This window comes from Mustela lutreola, chromosome 1 (genome assembly GCF_030435805.1).
Source record: "Mustela lutreola isolate mMusLut2 chromosome 1, mMusLut2.pri, whole genome shotgun sequence".
NCBI lineage: Eukaryota > Metazoa > Chordata > Mammalia > Carnivora > Mustelidae > Mustela > Mustela lutreola.
In genome coordinates, this window is record NC_081290.1 from 186005488 (window position 1) to 186023555 (window position 18068).

The window sequence follows — 18068 nt, forward strand, 5'->3', positions numbered from 1 at the left end:
GATAAACTATTTCCTTTGGACCCAGGCTAATTTATGTGGCCAGTTTACATTATGATTTCCGGATTGGTACAAAACAGAACCTTTGCAGAATTTACATACTCAGAAACACGTGTCCTTGCCTCTGAACAGTCCTGGGAAGTTGAAGTTGGAAGGGGCAGGTGAGTTAGGAAGGGGAATGCCGTCTCCCTAGAGGAAGAAATCCTAGAGGAAGAAGGAATCCTAGAAGGAATTCTAGAGGAAGGAATGAAGCCCAGTGTCCCCGTGCCAAGGCGGGACCGCCGCTTGGGGGCCAGCACGGAGGTCGGCTGGATTCACTGCATCTTCCAGTGGTTTCGGTCTTTGCTGCTGACCCACAGAGCTCAGATGCAGAGTGGGAACTGGGGAGTCCTGTCCAGCCTTCCAGATAGACACGAGAGGCCCCAACCAGATCAGATGCCTGTGGGTCACTTGGTGTTACTGATTTCCAAAGAGAGTCCTGCTGGAAGTGCCCGGTAATGGCTACATTTGGTCTGAGGTTCTCTCTAGCTATAGCTGTCTGGCTTTCTGTACTAGGACTGCCCCCCCTCACCTTCTGCCCCTTGTCTGCCCTTTGCCATCGTCCCACAGCTCCTTCCTTAGTCTCTGATGCCCCATGCAGTTACCGAGTGCCTACGCTCTGCCAGGCCCTGTGCTCTGGGTTGGGGAACATAAAGATGAAGGGAACAGTTCCTGCTTGCAATCTAGTAGGCAGAGCTGAATGTCAAAAATAAATGCATCAAAGGATTTTCATCGTGAGGGCTTTAGAGGAAGAAGATGTTCTTGGCATTGAGTCCTAAATGGTGTAACTCATCCAAGATGCCCCCTCTAGAGTCAGCTTTCTGGAAGCAGCCACCCAGGATTGATAGAGCAACTTCAGCTCGTGTGTTGCGCAGGGCGGCCATGAGCCCCATCTGGGCTGTCCGTGGCTGTAGAGGGATGCCTGGCTGGAAGGGGGGATCAGAGGCGGGGATCCAGCCGTCTTTGCTCGCCAGAGCCGCGCACCCAGACGACTTATCTGTGTCTGCCCAGAGTAAGAGGATGATTTTCCCGTTCAGACAAAGGCGGCGTCTGGGCTGGCAGGGGCTCTGCTCTCACTTTATAGTTTGGAAAGCCTTTACGCCTGGACCTCTCATTTGATGCTCTCAATGACAACTGGGTAGCCAAGGATGAGCAAACTCTGGTCCAGAGAAGTTCACTGACTTGGTCAGAGACACGAGGTGAGGAAGCAGCAGAGCCAAACCCCCTGGGCTGCTTTCATCTCCCTGGTGTCTTGCCAACCAGGTGATTTCCTGAAGGTTTTCTGCTACCGGTGGAGGCTCGTCCCACCTCCGCAGTGGTATCAGGCATGAGGTCTGTCTGTAGCAGCAGCAGGAGCCCCGGGCGTCCCTGGGGCTCGGGCGGTACGAGGAGCCGCGTCGTCACGCCGCCCGGCCTCTTGCCCAGCCGCACGTCTCATGGCAGCTAATGAATTGCTAATACAATTTTCTAGATAATTTTATTTCCATAGTCCCACATTTTAATGTGTTTCCAAAAGCTAGCATTTATTTGCTTAATCTCCCAGTGTAATAGAATCTGCCCTGACTCATCATACATGCGAACAATCAGCTAGGCAGGAACGGCAGCAAATGGTTTAATAACTCAAATCTAGTCTCTGGATTTTTAGCTTGCATGCACCAGTAGCTTTTCTTGGGTCTTCTCCACTTCTCTACTCCCCCACGCCCCCGCCACCTTCTCCTTTTTAAATATTTTTCTGTCTTCTCAGCTGTCCGTCTCCAAACAGAGGAGAGGGGAGAATGGATACAGGGCCTCAGAGACCCCTTCTTTTCATCTCTACACCTCGACCAGGGTATCGGTGGTCAAGGAGGGCCCCTGAGCCCGGTGAGGTGTACCAGGAAAGGTAGAGGGACCCTTTCAGGGACATGGTGGCATTTCCTTCCCAAGGGGGGATGATTTCATTTGAAACTGGCCGCCAGGGTGCAGAGCTGGCCACCTGGGGACTTTGGGTGCACCCCGCTTCCTGATGGAGCCCCCATGCCAGATGCTGTCATACTGTCTTCCCCGGACCTCATTTCTCTGCCCCCCACTCCTGTCCTCAGAATCCCTCCCCTGGCCAGTCCCTCCCCACTTATCTCCACCCTCTGGGGCTATCCTGGGTCCCTGCCTGCTTTGAAACTTATTTGTGGTGTTTCCTGAGCTTGGTCTCTCCATTTGTCCCTCCTCCTGGTCCTTGGCTTCTCAATAGTCTTCCTTTCTCAGTGCCACAGTTCTCATGGAGTCTCCCCGTCTTGTCCCCTGGCAGGTCTCCGTGTCTGTGTCCCCAGCTTGTCCAGGACCCCAGTTCTCTGTTTGGTCTCAGCCTCCCCCTTGTCACCTCTCAGGGCCTGTGCTTGGTAACTGTTCATGGAGGCTGCTGGATGCGTACGACGTGAGTTTAGGCCACGTATGGGTGGCCTAGGGTGGCAGCTTTGAGAAGCTTCCCTGGGAAGACCCAGGGAGCTGAGGGTTGTGGTGTCCTCAGTCCATCCTATGCTGATGGGGCACCAGCCCACAGAACTCCTCTGGGCCTGGTGGTGTAGGCTTGGAGTGTCCCTATCAGGAATGTCACACTCAGACCCAGGTGCCTTCCACGCTGGAGATCTCAGGTGATGTCCAAGGGGGCACCTGGGGTGACGAAGGGCTCAGCTTGCCCACGAGGCCGGCTCTAGCTTACCAGTGGGAGGCAGCTATTTGACATCTGGCTTAGCTGGGGCCGGGGCTGGGGGCCCTTGGGATGTCACAGAGCTTGCTGCAGATGGCCTGCGCACTGAGGTGTCCTGGACACTGAGCGCTTGCCATCAGCCCTGTGGCTGTGCCTGTCGGGCAGGCCTCTCCCCTCAGCCAGGTTCAGCCAGACACACCAGTACCTCCCCCAAGTTCTTGCTGGCCTGGGACGTGGGAAGGCTTCAGAGAGCTGTACCTTGTGTCTCTGCTTCTGGTGCTCCCCCCAACCCCGGTTTTCTAATTGTCGCTGGAGCTGCCCCAGACATGCTGGGGCTGCCCCAGACGCGCTGGGGCTCCCAACCCAAGCGGCATGAGAACTGGCGCACTGGCCCTATGGTGTCCCTTCCAGAAGCCCAGATAGTCAGGCAGCCCAAGGCTGAGCTCCGTGGTGGAAATCAGACAGACTTCAGCAGTCTCACATCTCAGCTCTGCCTCTTCTGACTGTGTGACCTTAGGCAACTTGTGTGACTGCTCTGTTTTCCCATTCATGGCCAGGGCGATGAGAATGCCTGCCTTGTGGGGTTGGGGGCGTCTGTTAGTTGGGATGGCAGCATCGATAAAGCACCTGTACTGGTTCCTTTCCCTTGTGCTCATCGAGGCCTGGAGCAGAACAGTGCTTTTGCATTGTGTTCAGCCTCTCCTGGACCTGGATGCGACCCATGGCTTCACAGGTGACTGTGAGGGCTAGAGGAACGGGATGGAGGGTCTGCCTTCCTGCTAGTTCATCCTAAACCCAGCTGTGAATGGGACTCGTGCAGGGAGAACAGGCCACCCCTTTGCTGTCTCCCTGGATGGACCAGACTGGTAATAAGGTCTTCATGCTGTCCTTCTCTTCACCCCACTTTCTGCCCAGATCTCCTTGATTCCGTATTGAGCGACCAGAGAGCTCTGCCCTTCCCTCCCCTCAGGGCTACACCAACAGATGCTAGGCCTGTCCACCTTTCCCACTCGTGTCCTCTGCACAGGGCCAGGTGGTGCGGGGCTGAGCACCAGATGCCAGCTTGGGGGGCAGCCGATAAGCTGCGCAGGGGAGCGGACCTGCTCGGGGAAGTAGGATCCAAAATGGTGGGCAGTGAGCCCCTGGTGAGGACTCAGATGGTGGGTGTGGCTGCTTCCCTGGCTGTGCTGCTGCGCCCAGAGAGGCTGTGGCTCCAGAGCAGGATCAGAAAGGTGATTGACAGCAGATGGGGTTGGAAGCTTGTCTTTGTAGGGTACCACGGGGCAGGGACCTGTGCTTGTGATCACTGCAGAGAATGACCAGATGGAATGAAGTGAAAATCTCATGCCAGTCTCTAGCTTAAAATCCTCTGACAGTTGCCCATGTGTCTTGAGATGCTGCCTAAATGTCTTCCCGTGGTTTTCAAGACCCCTTTATGGCCTGGCCCTGCCTGCTGCTTTGGCCTTCCCCTCCATGTCCCCCACGCCATCTGTGCTGTTCTTCTGTCTGATCCTCTGATAACGCGTTTCTTTCCAGGCCAGAGTGTTCATGGCCTCATGTGCTGGGGGACCTCTGTGCTGACAGCAGAGACTTGGTGTAGGTTTCCAGGGCTAGATCCCCAGTGTCCCAAAGGGAGTCCTTCTTACAGACGGTACTAGAATAATCATTGTTGAATGAAGAGACTCTTAAGATGTGTGCATCGGTGCAGGGAGAACTGGTTAAAGGAACAGGATCTGTAGCTAGCCTCTGGAGAGGATGCAGACCCAAGTGGCCTGGGCTGGATGGCAGCTTCTGAACCCTGCAGAACTTCGGGCAAGTTGCGTAGTCCCCGTGCCCTGTTTGCCTTACCTGAGCGGTGAGGAAGTCAAGCCTGCCTTCTGGAGATAGGACTTCAGAATAGCTCTACTCCACCTCTGGCTGGCACGTGCTGTCTTTGTGATTGTGACCCCCCCACAGAGGCCACCCCGATTTCACACCTGCCATCCCAGGCTCCGAAAAGTCCCTCTGACATGCGCCATCTTGGTACCCTGCCGTTGACACAGCCAAGCTGTGCCTCACCTTTGTCATTGTGACGGATTTGATTGCCTCTTTCTCCCACTAGACTTTAGGCGCCGTGAGGGAGACAGGGAAGTTGAGTTTGTCCACCATTGGAGCCACACACCGGGTGCTCCCTCGATGCTGCGTGGCCTGGCCCCGGGTTCGCCCCTGACCTTGGCCCCTGGTGCTTGCTCCCGCCGGATGAGTCAGGAGCTGTCCTGAGGCTGTCCCTGCTCCTGTCCCCCACAGGCACGGACATGGCCGTCTTCTGTCTGCTGTGCGGGAAGCGTTTCCAGGCGCAGAGCGCGCTCCAGCAGCACATGGAGGTCCACGCCGGTGTGCGCAGCTACATCTGCAGCGAGTGCAACCGCACCTTCCCCAGCCACACCGCCCTCAAACGCCACCTGCGCTCACACACAGGTAAGCCCCCTGGGGCGGGGAGGGGGGTGGCAGGAGCCGAGTAGCCAGGAATCTGTGTCTGGATTCACCTCCCGGGACATACAGGGGAGGGGTCAGTCCAGGTCGGACCTAGCCCTCCTTTGCTCAAGGTGGGGGCGTGGAGGGGCTTCATTGCGCAGGTAAGTGTTAGCTCTTCTCCCCGTCCCGCCTAGGGGACCTGTGAGTCTCAGTCTCTCTGTGCTCAACAGAATGTTGAGTTCTTCAGCAATGCAGGCTCTTAGGGTCCCGCCCCCCCCATAACTTGGACTTTGTGGATATAGAAAGGGACCCAAGGCGCAACATGATGGACTGATATTCCCAAGACATTCTGATGAGGGTGGACCCAAAACACGTTTTGAAAAAAGCCTACCCAACTTGGTCTCTAGCTGTCTGTGTCACAGCCCTCGCCTCTCCCTGGCCTTCACCGCATGGACACGCGTGCCTGACGGCAGCTCCGGAAATATTAGGAAGGGGTCCTGCTTGCCCTGAAATAACAGAAGCAAGTTTTCTGTCCTTGTCCATTAACCGTGATTAGGGGAGACGATGAGGGCACATCGACCAGGAGCCAGTGATGGAGGAGGAAGGTACTTGTGAGCCAAGGGGGCTGGGCCCTGTGGCCGGTACTGGCTCGTCCCTGCGGCCACCCCCCTAGGTTGACCCCAAGGGCCAGGAGGCAGATTGTTTTGGGTGACTTAAATTCATTCCTTTCCCTATGACAAAACTGAGTCTTCACTGACTGCACATGGATAAAGGAGTGTCCCTTTCTGAGCCTGCGTGTGTCTCTGCCCTTCAGATGCATGAGTTTTCTATTCAGCCCTGCAGAGTGGGACTGCTGTGTCCTCACCCTGAAAGCTAAGCCTAGCTTGTGTTCTCAGACTTCTCTGAGAACTGTCTGAGACTTCTCTGTGCTCTGTCCTGGGTCTGGCATGAGACTGGGGCACGGGGTGGGGCCAGGGAGACAGAGGCCGACTCCCTATCGGGGTCTGTCACAGGGTTACATGACTCTTGGGAAGAGTATCAAATCTATGTGCCTCAAGGCACGAGTGGTAGGACCCTCTCTCTCTCTCCTCATTCTTGGGTCTCATCACAGCTCTGGGATTAAGTATGCAGGCCAGACCTTTCCTAGGTGGCACGCCCTGCTAACGGGGCAGGGGTGCTTTACTTATTGTGGACCAAGCAGGTCCCCTCCCAGTAGCATGCAGCCTCCTCCAGGAGCCTGCCTGGCCTTGCACTTTCTGGTGCCACTCACTTGGGTTGGGGGGGGGGGGGCGTGCATCACCTTAAGCATCACCTGACTTGCTGGAAACATTGAGGTTTGCTGGCATAAGACAAGGGGAGGTCTTAGCGGGTAGGGCCCGACAAGAAGGGCTAAGGGGGGTGTCATCTCTGTAGTGCCTCTGTGCACATTCCCTTCAGGTCTTCACATTCCCCCCACCTGGGTCCCCAAGTTCAGCCTTAACATGGTGGCTAGTCACCTTCCAGCTGCTTCTGAGCAGGCTGCTAGATCAAATCAGTTGGCTCCACGGGACTGGAAAGATCCCAACCTGCCGAGAGTCTACCCAGGATACGCCCTGCTCTGCCCGCGTTCTCTTCCAGGAGTGCAGGCCTCGAAACAGCCCCTGCTGCCGGGCCAGTCCTGGCCGGGATCTGTGGGGAGGGGCTCTCTGCAGACTGAGTTGGGGAGAAGGACTTGTATAATCCAGGAAACGCGGAGCACACTGCTGGCCCCGCGCGCCTGTGCTCGCCCCCATCGATTCTCACACCCGTGAGGCCCCGTGCACACCAGCCCTCTGCAGGCCGAGCCTACCCCCCACACAATGCCTCATTACTATTCCGTTGTTCTTGGCCCGGTTGCTGCCGGGGCTGGGTGTTTAGCATCGGCAGCTGTGTTTGGTAGGTTAGTCCAGCCGCGCTCTTGGCATTGATGGATCCCTGATTCACACGGCTCATCATATAATAAACTCTCAGCTGTGCTAAAGCAGGGCCTGGCGGGGAGGGGCCCGAAGAGCGGCCGAGATGGGGTCTGGCTGGTGCCAGGGAAACCACCAGGTGAGGCTAGGCCGCTGGGGTCACAGATGCACTGGGCAGGCCAGAGGGCCTCTAATTAGTCTCGTTTGTCCTGCACTTAATGTCAAGCTCATTAAAGAGGCTACAGAGTTAATCAACATACCACAAATTGGATTTTGAGTTCTGCAGCCAGTTTTGTGTACATTGTGGCAACACTGACACCATTAACTCTCAGGGTGAGGATTTTCGGCCAGGTGCTCGTCGGGCTTCAAAGTCTGTGTGTGTGCGCGCGCGCGCGTGTGTGTTTTTTTTTCCTTCTAAGTTCTTTTGACTCCTTTCCCTGGGCTGACTCTGGAGATTTCCTATTTAAACTCATTTAACTTGTGATCCACTTCATAATTAAATTCATAAAAATCGGATCAAACAAACCTCTCTGCCTTAACCCTTTGTTTTTTAAACTCTCAGGGCCCCCCTCTGGAGGGGAAGGCACAGACGGCGGCTCCCCGCTCCACCCCCCCCCCGCCCCCCACCAGCCGGGTGGCTGCCGATGTACGTTTTAATTACCGGCGCTCGTTGGAAATCTCACGTGGCCCTTGTTTTATTTATTTATTTATATCTTAATGAGGATACTGAATCCTTGATTAAAGTCGTTATCGTTGCCAGTTTGGCAGGGAGGGGGAGTCGGATGTGAGACAGGGGCTGTGTGTTCAGACGTCTGCAGAGAGACAGAGTGGCAGGTGAGCCACAGGCCCGCCCAGACTGACCCTCGCTGGGACAGACACACCACTAACGAGGACCAGGGTCTGCACCGACCTCTACTCCCCTTGGGGTTGGGTGGGGCTGGCTGGGGGACCCGGCGGTCTGCACGGCCCTAGGAGAGAGAGAGGGAGAGCAGTGCCGAAAACCCCAGGATTTGGTCTGTCCCCAGACCTACGCGTGCCTCCTGGATGGGTACAAACTGCGGGGCTGGCTCTGCTCCTCCGCTTCTACTCTGAGCGTCTGACTCCTCACCCAAGTGCTCCCACCCACCCTGCTCTGCCTTCGGAGCTTCTTGCAGAGAGAGAGGGAGAGCCCATGGTGAGCCGACCCCAGCTTCCGCTCCCCACAGAGCCTTAAAAACCCTTCAGAGCCATCAGAAGAGATGAGAATTTATGTGGGGACAGGGGCCTGCGTTTGAGACCGGGGTGGGGGTGGGGAGTTGGGTTGGCGGCCTGAGGAGGAGAGAGACAAGAGAGTAAAATATCATTTTAAAGAGGAAGTGAAGGCACAGGCATGCGAGTCTATAACGAGAAGGACAATTTATGCCCAGGCACGAGTGCAGTTTGACACGGGGATAATGAAAAAACGTAGGTCATTGTGGATGACTTAAACCTTCAGCAGCTGAAGAAAATGTATGAAATGCAGAGGACATTACACGGTTGGCAGACCCGCACATCTGCGGAGGGACAAGTGAAATACAGTGGGCCATTCTTTACCATAAACTGTGGTTGTTGGAGATGCAGCCCAGAGAAATTGTAATTACAGTGACAAGACGAATCAGCGATATTTAAATATTCATGAACAAAGTCTGGGGTGATCTATCTATCTTTATTGTCTCTGCCTTCACTCCTGTAATAAATAAGTCGCTGAAGGCCTCACCTTTCAGCCCCCAAAGCCTCCACTTTGGGTACAAAGCAAAAGACGGTGAATCCCCCCACCCCAGCCTCTCACCCTCCAGGGGCCTGGCTAGTGCCGTGCACAGAAGGGAGGCTGATGGGCCCAGCTTCCAGGCCCAGGGGCTGCTGCTCTCCCTGAGCTTCAAGCTCTGTCGACCCACCCTTTCCTGAGCGTCTGCCCTGGGTCAGCCCTGTGCTACGTACCCTGGGGAACCAGGATTAACAAGACTCCCTTCTTGCCCTTGAGCCACTTCCGTCCTAGAAGCACAGTGCACATGGCAGGAGAAACAGGACAGCGTGTCACTTAGCCATCTGATCGGTTATCACGTGTCCAGGCCCCGAAACCAGATCTGAGTCCCGACTCCGCTGCTTACGAGCTGTTTGACCGTGGAGACCATCTGAGCACCTCAGGCTTCTCCACTGTGCAATGAGAATGCTGCATTTCTCATCGGGTTACTGCAGTGATTCCATGATAAGATGTGTGTAAGGTTCCTAGACGGTAGTGAGCCCACGGACGGGGCCGTTTTGATTAGAAAGTACCATAAAAGGCATCCTACTACTAAAATGACATCATGCTAGGCATTTCTTCTCTTTTGGGACAGAAGAAAGTGACTCAGTATGCCCAGGTTGGTGGCACTAATGGGATGCTTCCAAACCATGCTGAGGTGAGAGCTGGGCCCTGAAGGATGAGTAGGAGTTTGATGGGCGAGCGGGGACGAAATCAGGCAGAGGGCTTAGCTGCTGAAACTGTGGAGCAGGGAGAGAGCAGAAGGTGTTTGGGGGCGGTATCTTCTAGTTTCCCAAGTTGGAAGGGTGTTTTTAAGGGTAGGGGAGTCAGTCAGGCAGGAATGGCTTTTGCCCCTGACCTGCAGGAAAGGAAGAGAAGGTAGCACAGGGAGCTGGGGGGCAAGGTGCCAAAGTGTACAAGTCTGTTCTCCCCTTGCGGGGGCCGGCTGTTCATCCTGGAGCCAGTCGGGCTCTCGCTTTCTGAGACTGGCTCTGGACCCATGGGCGAGGCCTGGGCCACAGTGACATATGCTTATGTGTGCACACACACACACTCCCTGGTTCACACCAGAGGCCAGAAGGGGCCACGGGTCCTGATGTTGTCTTTTGAGAATGGTGGTGAAGATAGGCATTCTCCACGCCCTGCTATCTCCCAGAGGAGGGGGCGCAGGGAAGGCAAGGCCCTGATTCAGCCCCTTGTCCCCACAGGCGACCACCCGTATGAGTGTGAGTTCTGTGGCAGCTGCTTCCGGGACGAGAGCACACTCAAGAGCCACAAACGCATCCACACGGGCGAGAAACCCTATGAGTGCAATGGCTGTGGCAAGAAGTTCAGCCTCAAGCACCAGCTGGAGACGCACTATAGGGTGCACACAGGTAAGGGGGACCGGGGAGGGCCCCCGAGCTGGCGTCGGGACCTGGGTGTCCAGGGCAGGTGGGGAGCATGGTGCGAGGCTGAGCCTAGGAGTGGAATGCGTTCTGGGAATGGTGAGCACGCTGGCCCTTGTGCCTCCGCCAGGGCCAAGGCTGCTGCAGACATTGCTAGTCGATCACCGCACACTGGCCTTCCAGGCAGCTATGCCCATAGTTCACAGAGGACAACGATCTGAGAGTCCCTGATTGGGGTCAGGTTGGCCTGGTGACAGAAGGCAAAGAAAGGCTGGCATAGCTTCTTGTAACTGGGTCTGGGGGGCACCGAGTTAGGCGAGGATGAGGGCTGGGCTGGGAGTCAGGCTGAGCTTTCAGGGAGCAGAGGAACAGAGGTATACACAAACCCCTCTACGTGTATAATGTTTACCCCTTCAGAGGGCCTGCACGTTCTTTTTTTCTGTAAAATAATGTGATCTAGTGTGGGGTCTGGGGACAAAACAAGTGGAGGTGGCCTCAGGGTCCAGCATGGCCCAACTTGGGGCCACCTGCCCATGACAGGCCACCCTGCCCAAATCTTCCCGACTCCAAGGACAGTGACGTCCCCTCAGCTGCTTCCGGTCTGCCACGTGGGGAGTGGTCATAATGTGGCCATGGGCAAATGCTACAGAATCCTTCCTTTCTGGAGAGCCAGTGTTAAACATCCTTCCCGGCAGCATGCTGCGGGTTGGCGGGGCAGAAAGGTAGATACTCAGAAGGACTTCCCAAGAGGATGCGAGGTAGTGGAAGGTAGTGGGATCCAGCAAACTAGGACGCCTCCTCCCGTCAGGGGAGCAGCTGTCCCAACCAGCGGACAGAGGATGGGGGAGACGTGACCTCGGACAGGTCCCGCTGGCCACTGGCTGAGGGGAGAGTGTGCACCCATGTGCACACTCTCAGGGGTGGGAGGGGGAGACAGAGGACACAACGGGGAGAGGATACTGTGTTGTCCAAGCTTTGCTCTCTCGCCTCCAGCCTGCACCACAAGGGGAGCCTCGGGTGCTTGGTGTTGACAGCTAGAGTCACTCCGAGCATTTTCCAGAGCCCTGGGGCTTCCTTAGCCCCCTGCCGGGGATGTGACCTGGCGATCGGATCATTAAATGCATTGGTGGTGACTATTGTAAATAGCGGGTCGATAGTTAGATCACTTTGGCTGTTCATTACTTCATTATTTGCTGGGGCCTCTGCACAGAGGAGTATCGATAGCAAGATGGCTGGCCAGTTAATTACTGTATCGAAACAAGGTTCCCTCACACCCTCTGCTCAGCTCCAGGGGACTCTAACTGGGAGGAGGCTGCGGAGCACCCAGGGTGTGGCCAGGCACCTCCAGGCTGTCTGTCCCTCCCAAACCCCTTTCTAGTCCCACCGAGAAGGTAGGGTCCAGGGGCAGCTTCTCGGAGCCTTAGAGGAGTAGCCATCCCAGAAGGAGCACGTTTGAAGAACAGGGTTCCCTCATTTTGACCCACCTACTCCCCACCAGCCGTAGCCCAGAAAAGGACTCTACCTCTTATTCCCCCTGGAAAGAACTGTGCTGAAGAGCCATCCCCGGGGGCTTTTTGGCACCTCACTGGCCCCTTCCTAGACCCCCACGTCCTTTCTTGGGAAGGGAAGATTCTGGGCCTTTGGGAGGGTCGAGAAGAGCAAGGCAGGGCTAAGGGTGTGCGAGCACCACTGCAGCCGCGTGCTGCCCGGGGCTGGTGAGATGAGTGACTGGGAAGCGCCATGGAACCCGCAGCTCCAGGCACCCTAGCCACGCGGCAGGGGCCCGGTGGGTCAATGGCCCAGTGGCTGCCGCACTGAGTGGTACGTCCATCCTCACGGAGGGCTCTCATGGAAAGCGCTGAACTAGAGGGACCGACGTCCCCAGCAAGCATGAGGGTCCCCCTTAGACACCCCCCTGCACCCCCAGGGAGGCCTTCATGGCTCCCCCCCACACACTGGCTCTCCCCCCCCCCCCCAGGTGAGAAGCCCTTCGAGTGCAAGCTATGCCACCAGCGCTCCCGGGACTACTCAGCCATGATCAAGCACCTGCGCACGCACAACGGCGCCTCGCCCTACCAGTGCACCATCTGCACTGAGTACTGCCCCAGCCTGTCCTCCATGCAGAAGCACATGAAGGGCCACAAGCCCGAGGAGATCCCGCCTGACTGGAGGATAGAGAAGACTTACCTCTACCTGTGCTACGTGTGAGGCGGGCCCGCGGCGGCGAGCGGGCAGCCAGGGGAGCGGCGTTCTGGTGGGTGAAGTCTGTGAGCCTCTGGGCGACAAAAGAGAAATAGAACAAAAAGGAAGGAAAAAAAGAGAAAAAAAAAGGAAAAAAAAAGAGAGAAAGAAAAGGAAACCTGATAGCTGTCTGGCCTTGGACTCTCTCTGGGGCTCCAGGTGACCCAATGCCCAGCCACTGCCTCTCCCCGGGGGGTTAGGGGGGCCCCCTCTGTCCCTCCTCTCTGCCTGGGCTCTGGTTGGCCTCGTGTTCTTGGGTGGGGGCGGAGGGGATTATTCAGTTCAGAGGGTGGTATGTTTTTCTCGTCCCTCCATCCAGAATCCCCTTCGATGTCCAGAAGTGGAGGCAGGGGAGGGGACAAGGGGGCCTCTGGTCGGAGCCCAACAATCCGCCTGTCCCCAGGGTTGGGGGCAGGGAGGGGGCCTGCAGGTGGTGGGCTGGGCCGGTCACATGGCAGTTCTAGTTTGCTGGGGCAGATGGGGGTGGAGGAGCTCTCCTTCCCTTCCTACCACTCAGTGTATCTGTTGCTTCCCCTGCACAGCACCCCCCACCCCGCCTCCATTCTGCCACATGACAGTGTCCCCTCAAGGTCTCCAGCAGCTTCTTGGCTCTTGTCCCTCTCTAGCTCCTTGCTCCCTGCCTTCCTAGTGACTCCTGTCCTCCAAGCACAGGGCCCCCAGCCCCTCATGGACGGGGGGGGGGGGGGGGGCATCTTCCTCCTCGCCCAGTCTCTCCCTAGTGGGGAAGCTGGGTTTGACTCCCAGATTCCCCATCCTGCTGCCCTCAGCTTTCTGAGAACACCCTCGCCAAGCCCTGTCCTGAGCGAGGTTCCTGCTGAGCTGCTTTTGCTTCTAAAATGGGAAAACATTAACTAGGTATATACTGTCCCACTAAACAAACCAACACAAATCCCTACAACCCCACTTTCAGTCCCTAGGAGAAGGAATCCATGTAAGGACTCGTCATTTAAGGGAAGGATATGGATGCCCTTTTTGGAGAAGGGGACCCCCTGTCCAGGGGTCAGGGTAGCTGGCTGGGCGGGGGGAGGGCTGCTGAGTTGTACTGGGGACCCCAGCCCTGGTTCAGAGAGCGGCACAGAATTCCTGGCGCTCAGGGCCCCCCACCCCCAGTCCACAGGGAGGAGGAAGGAGAGGAGGAGGAGTTGAAAGCGCTTTGGCCCTTGTGTTCTGTTTTGCTTCTTTTCTGTGTCCCCTGTTCCCCTGTTAGCACATTGTACTTGAATTACCTCAGTTTTTTGTGACCTCATGAGCTTTGTTAACCCCTGTATCTCTTTTTCGGTTGGGGGTTGGAGGAATAGGGAGGATGTTCTTTTCTGTTTCTTGTGTAAATTAAGAGTTGATTTCATAGCCTTCCGCTGGCCTCAGCCCTCCCCATCCCCGCTGGAAGGAGCTGGACAGAAGGAGTCCAGTACTCAGGATCTGAGCGCGAGAGCCGGGGCTCAGCAGAAGGTGGGCGGAGGGGAGGGTGTGACTGGTGCACCCAGGAGTCACTGTTGGTTCTGCCCAGGGCCCAAGTCCTCTGCGCCCAGCAAGGGTTCAGCCTAAAACATCCTGGAGGAGATCCCACCTTTCTTATAATTTGCTGGGGGTTTAGAGTCTAGGGGCCCGTATTATTGTATTATTCAGCTCCTGGCGACCCTGTGGGCCCACCTCCCTGTGCTTGCTCATTGCCAAAATTGGTCTCTCTTCAGGGCTGGGTGGGGATGAGCCTGGCTTTGTTTTGTTGTATGAGGGTAGGGGTGTTGTTTTTCTAAAAGCTACCTCTTATGTTCCTCCATTCTTTTGTTCCCTTCATGCCTCCCATTCTGCTGCTCTGCTACCCCTCCCCTTCTCCCCAGCCTCCCTGCCCTGAATTTTGGAAAGCACATTTGCAATATTTGTGTTCACTTTGGGATGGGCCCTCTGTTTCATCTCACGCTTTATTTGTAAGAGTTGTCTCTGTGTGTGTGTGTGTGTGTGTGTTCTTTCCTTTCTCTCTCTGAGAAAGTTGTGGCTGCCATTTTTATCTTGGGTTTTGAAAAGTGGTTTTGGGAAGCGGTTTTGGGGAGAAGGGTCATGAGGGCTCTAAGGGAGTCAGAGAGATGGGTGCTGCTGTGAACACCCCCACCCCGTCCTTTGGTCCCAGCCCTCCTGCCAGCCCCCGCAATCTCGCCCACCAAATCGGAAGGCCTTAAAAATTGTGTGTTGGGGGGTGGGCGGGATAGGAACTGGGGGGACTCTGTCACTAGACTGTTGATTGGGGATGATAAGGTAGGGGAGATGCTATTTTGCAATTGTAATAATGACTTAGAGCTTTGGAAAGGAAAAAAAAAAGTTGAAATATGTGACTAGAGCAGTTGTCATGTTGATAATGTGAAAAGAAGGAAATTTCCTGGGGGAGGGGCCGTCTGTAAGAAATCAGTATGCACTATGCTTCCTCCCCCAGTCTGGGAAGAAAGGGGACTGCTGGCCCTCAGGGGATCTGTAAATCCCAGAAAACAATATTTTAACAGCAAGCTATCATTCAACTTTGGTGGGGAAGGGGGGAAAAAAAAATCAAATAATTCCATAGACCTAGCTGACACCTCTCTCTGCCCCCTACCCTTCCCACGCAGCCTGGGTCTCCTGCCCTATTCATAAAAGCTGAGAGGGTTGAGCTAATATTTAACAAATTGTAATATTTTTGTAATGTTTGTTAGTTCCTTCGTCAGTTCTACAAGACCTTGCCCTTTCCTTTTGTAATGTGAATAGGAAAAAAAAAAAAAAAGACAAAAAAAAATCCACTACAACCACCACCACCACCACCACCACCACCACCAAAATATCCCTTTGTACGTGTGTGTGTGCGTGTGTTTTGTGTGTGGTTGTGTGTTCATCACACGGTATTGTTGTAATCTGGTGTTGCAGCATTGGATGGTACTAAGTGAGCCCGTGTCTGCCCCCACCGTCCCTAGCCAGGAAGTAAAGAAAGAGGGTCAAGGCTGTGGTGGATAGCCTTGAAGGTAGCTGAAGGATACGGGGAGGAAGATGCCTCGTGCTGGTTTCGCTCTCCCTTCCCCCTCCGAGGCGCCTCGATGTCCCACGGGAAGGCCAGCGTGCCTCTTTCCTAGGTTCCTACTCACAAAGACAAAATCCTTCAGACCTTGCCAAGGCCTTCTTAGCCGGGCCTCCTGGCCGAGGTAAAGGTCAAAAAGCATGTGGAATCTTGAGATGGGTCTGGATCAGGGGGGCCGGGGAGACCAGGGAGGGTGGAGGTGCTGTCTCCCCAGGTGAGAGCTGAGTGTTCTTACTTTCCTCTTCCTTCAGCCCTCTGGCCCCTTGGCCAGCCGCTGCCTTTAGCCGTGAACTGCTGACTACCGTACTGCTTGCTGCTGCCTTACCCAGCGTAGCGAAACTTCTCCAGCCTGGAGAGCCCAAGCTGGTTAGTGGTCCCTTTCCAGTGCTCAGCCCCTACAGGCGTGTCCCTTAACGCTTTTGGTGACATTGAGCCGTCATGTGATCTTTTCCCTATTCACTCCTTCATTCATTCAAAGCATTAAAATCCTATGTGTATATAGGATAGACAAATATAGAGATATATATATATAGCAAGAGAGAGATATAAAATAGTAAATATCATTGCTGCTTTGGGCTGCTTTGGAGGAGGCCATGGATAGCGGGAAGGTCGATCTGGGGTGCAGGGGTGGGGGGGGGAGACTGGGGGCCCCAGTGATCCAGTACAATCCAGGGATGCAATGCGGGCTTGTTTAATCTTCGTGCCTGAACAGTTTCTCTGTGTGTAGAAAACAAAACAAAACTGCTGCATTTTTTCACAAGTGTATGGTACCCTTCTGGATGCCATTGGTCCCACGGGCTGCAGGGGTGTTAAGGCCCCGGAGTGAGAGGGCCATTTGGCTTACCTCCTAGCAGGGGAGTGAGCCCGTGGTGGGGCGGCCTCCGGACTCTGTCCAGGAGAGGGCTGGGGGTGGTGGGGGGGGAGAGGTGTAGACAGTTCCCTGCAAAAAAACCCCCAAGGGTGAAAGATGGGGGCACCAGATGTCAGAAAAGCAGAAGAAGATCCGACTCTGTTCATTTTTCCGAGCCCTGTGTTCTATCCTTTTCTACCCCCAACTGGCTTCCTCCTTCCTGAAGCTTCCTGGCGGCACTTACCTGAATATTTCAGCAGGAGGGGAAAAAGCCAGACGACCCAGCTCAGGGGTGCTGATGGGTGGAGGAAAAGGCAGGGCCGGCCGGGAGAGGGGTGCAAGACAGACCAGGGAGGTTGGGTCAGGGGAGAAGGGTGGGGAGAGAGGGGCGCGGGGTCCCCGCAGGCCCGCGAGCTGGCCGCCCTGCCTCCCAGGGTCCTCGGCGTCCCAGGACCTTTGCAGACAGGGTACCAGCCTCCTGGTGTGTGTCCTGGCATTCGTTCACAGTAGTGTGTTATGCATGATCTTTGTGAGGTGAAGAAGCCGTGGTGGTGCGCCATGATATCCGACCCGTATATATAAAGATAAATATATATATATATATGTATGTAAATTATAGCACTGAGGGCTCTACTGCCCTGCTGGACCAAGCAAAACTAAGCCTTTTGGTTTGGGTGTTATGTTCTGTTATTTGTTTGTTTTTGTGGCTTGTCTTATGTGGTGACAGCACAAGTGCCAGTCCGATCGCTCTGTATTACGGAATAGTGTTTTTAATTAATGGATGTTCTAGTTCATGTCTACCTCAGCACCTCCTCTTAGCCTAATTTTAGGAGGCTGCCCAATTTCGTTTCTTCAATTTTACCCGGTTACTTTTTTGTACAAATCTCTCTCCCCCTTCCGCCCCACCCCAGCCCCCTGCCCCGCCCCTCTCTGCCCAGCCCCCATCCTGCCCACCCCCGGTCTCGCTTGCCAGCCCTACTACCTGTTCTCTCGTCCCCTGATGCCGTTCCCCACCCCACGTTGTGCGGTCCTGGTCGCAGCTTTTCCGCATCTGCCTTCGTTTCGTGTAGATTGATGCGTTTCTTTGTAATTTCAGTGTTTCTGACAAGATTTAAAAAGGAAAAAAAAAAAGGAAAAAAATGAATTTACTGCTGCAGGTTTTTTTCTCTCTCCATGTGTCACTAAGTGAAGTTTGTGCCTTCTATAGCAAAGAGAATATTTTTTACATCCTACTAACAGTAGATTTTTTTGTAGTGAACATTTTTTGTATTTTTATTTATAAGTCTCATAAGAAAAATAGCAATGTTCAGTTGTATACCTTGAATCTGCAGTTAGAAGAGAATAAAGTTAATTCAGTTGTCTCTGGCTTGAAGTGTCCCCTTTTTAAAAAAAAAAAAAAAAAAACAACAACTGCTTTGTCTTCTCTTCCTTTTCTTGGGTGGTTAATGCTAGAGGAACTGGGATTTCTGGCTGGGGATGAGGGCAGAGGAAGCTCTGGGGTAGTTATGTGGCCCTTTCTGCCATATTTATGAAGCACGCACGTGCTCCACGACATCTTTTTCTGAAGTTTTTCAGTTTAAAAATAGCATTCTGTGCACTGTGATTTGGTCCTTGGAACAAGGTCTGAAGTCAGCAGTGGCCCGTTTACTCCTTCGGGTTCCCGCCGCGGCTCCC

At 54.8% G+C, this 18068-nt stretch overlaps 1 protein-coding gene across 2 annotated transcripts in view; it reads left to right on the top strand.

Moving 5' to 3' along the window:
• ZBTB16 (zinc finger and BTB domain containing 16) overlaps window positions 1-17760 on the top strand; it is a 182995-nt gene extending 165235 nt beyond the window's left edge. For both annotated transcript variants that reach the window (XM_059181285.1, XM_059181296.1), the window contains exons 5-7: window positions 5003-5173; window positions 10069-10236; window positions 12227-17760. In XM_059181285.1, the coding sequence (XP_059037268.1) occupies window positions 5003-5173; window positions 10069-10236; window positions 12227-12456 (569 nt within the window). In that variant the 3' untranslated portion in view covers window positions 12457-17760. The remainder of the gene's footprint in view (window positions 1-5002; window positions 5174-10068; window positions 10237-12226) is intronic.
• The last annotated feature ends 308 nt before the right edge of the window (window positions 17761-18068 follow it).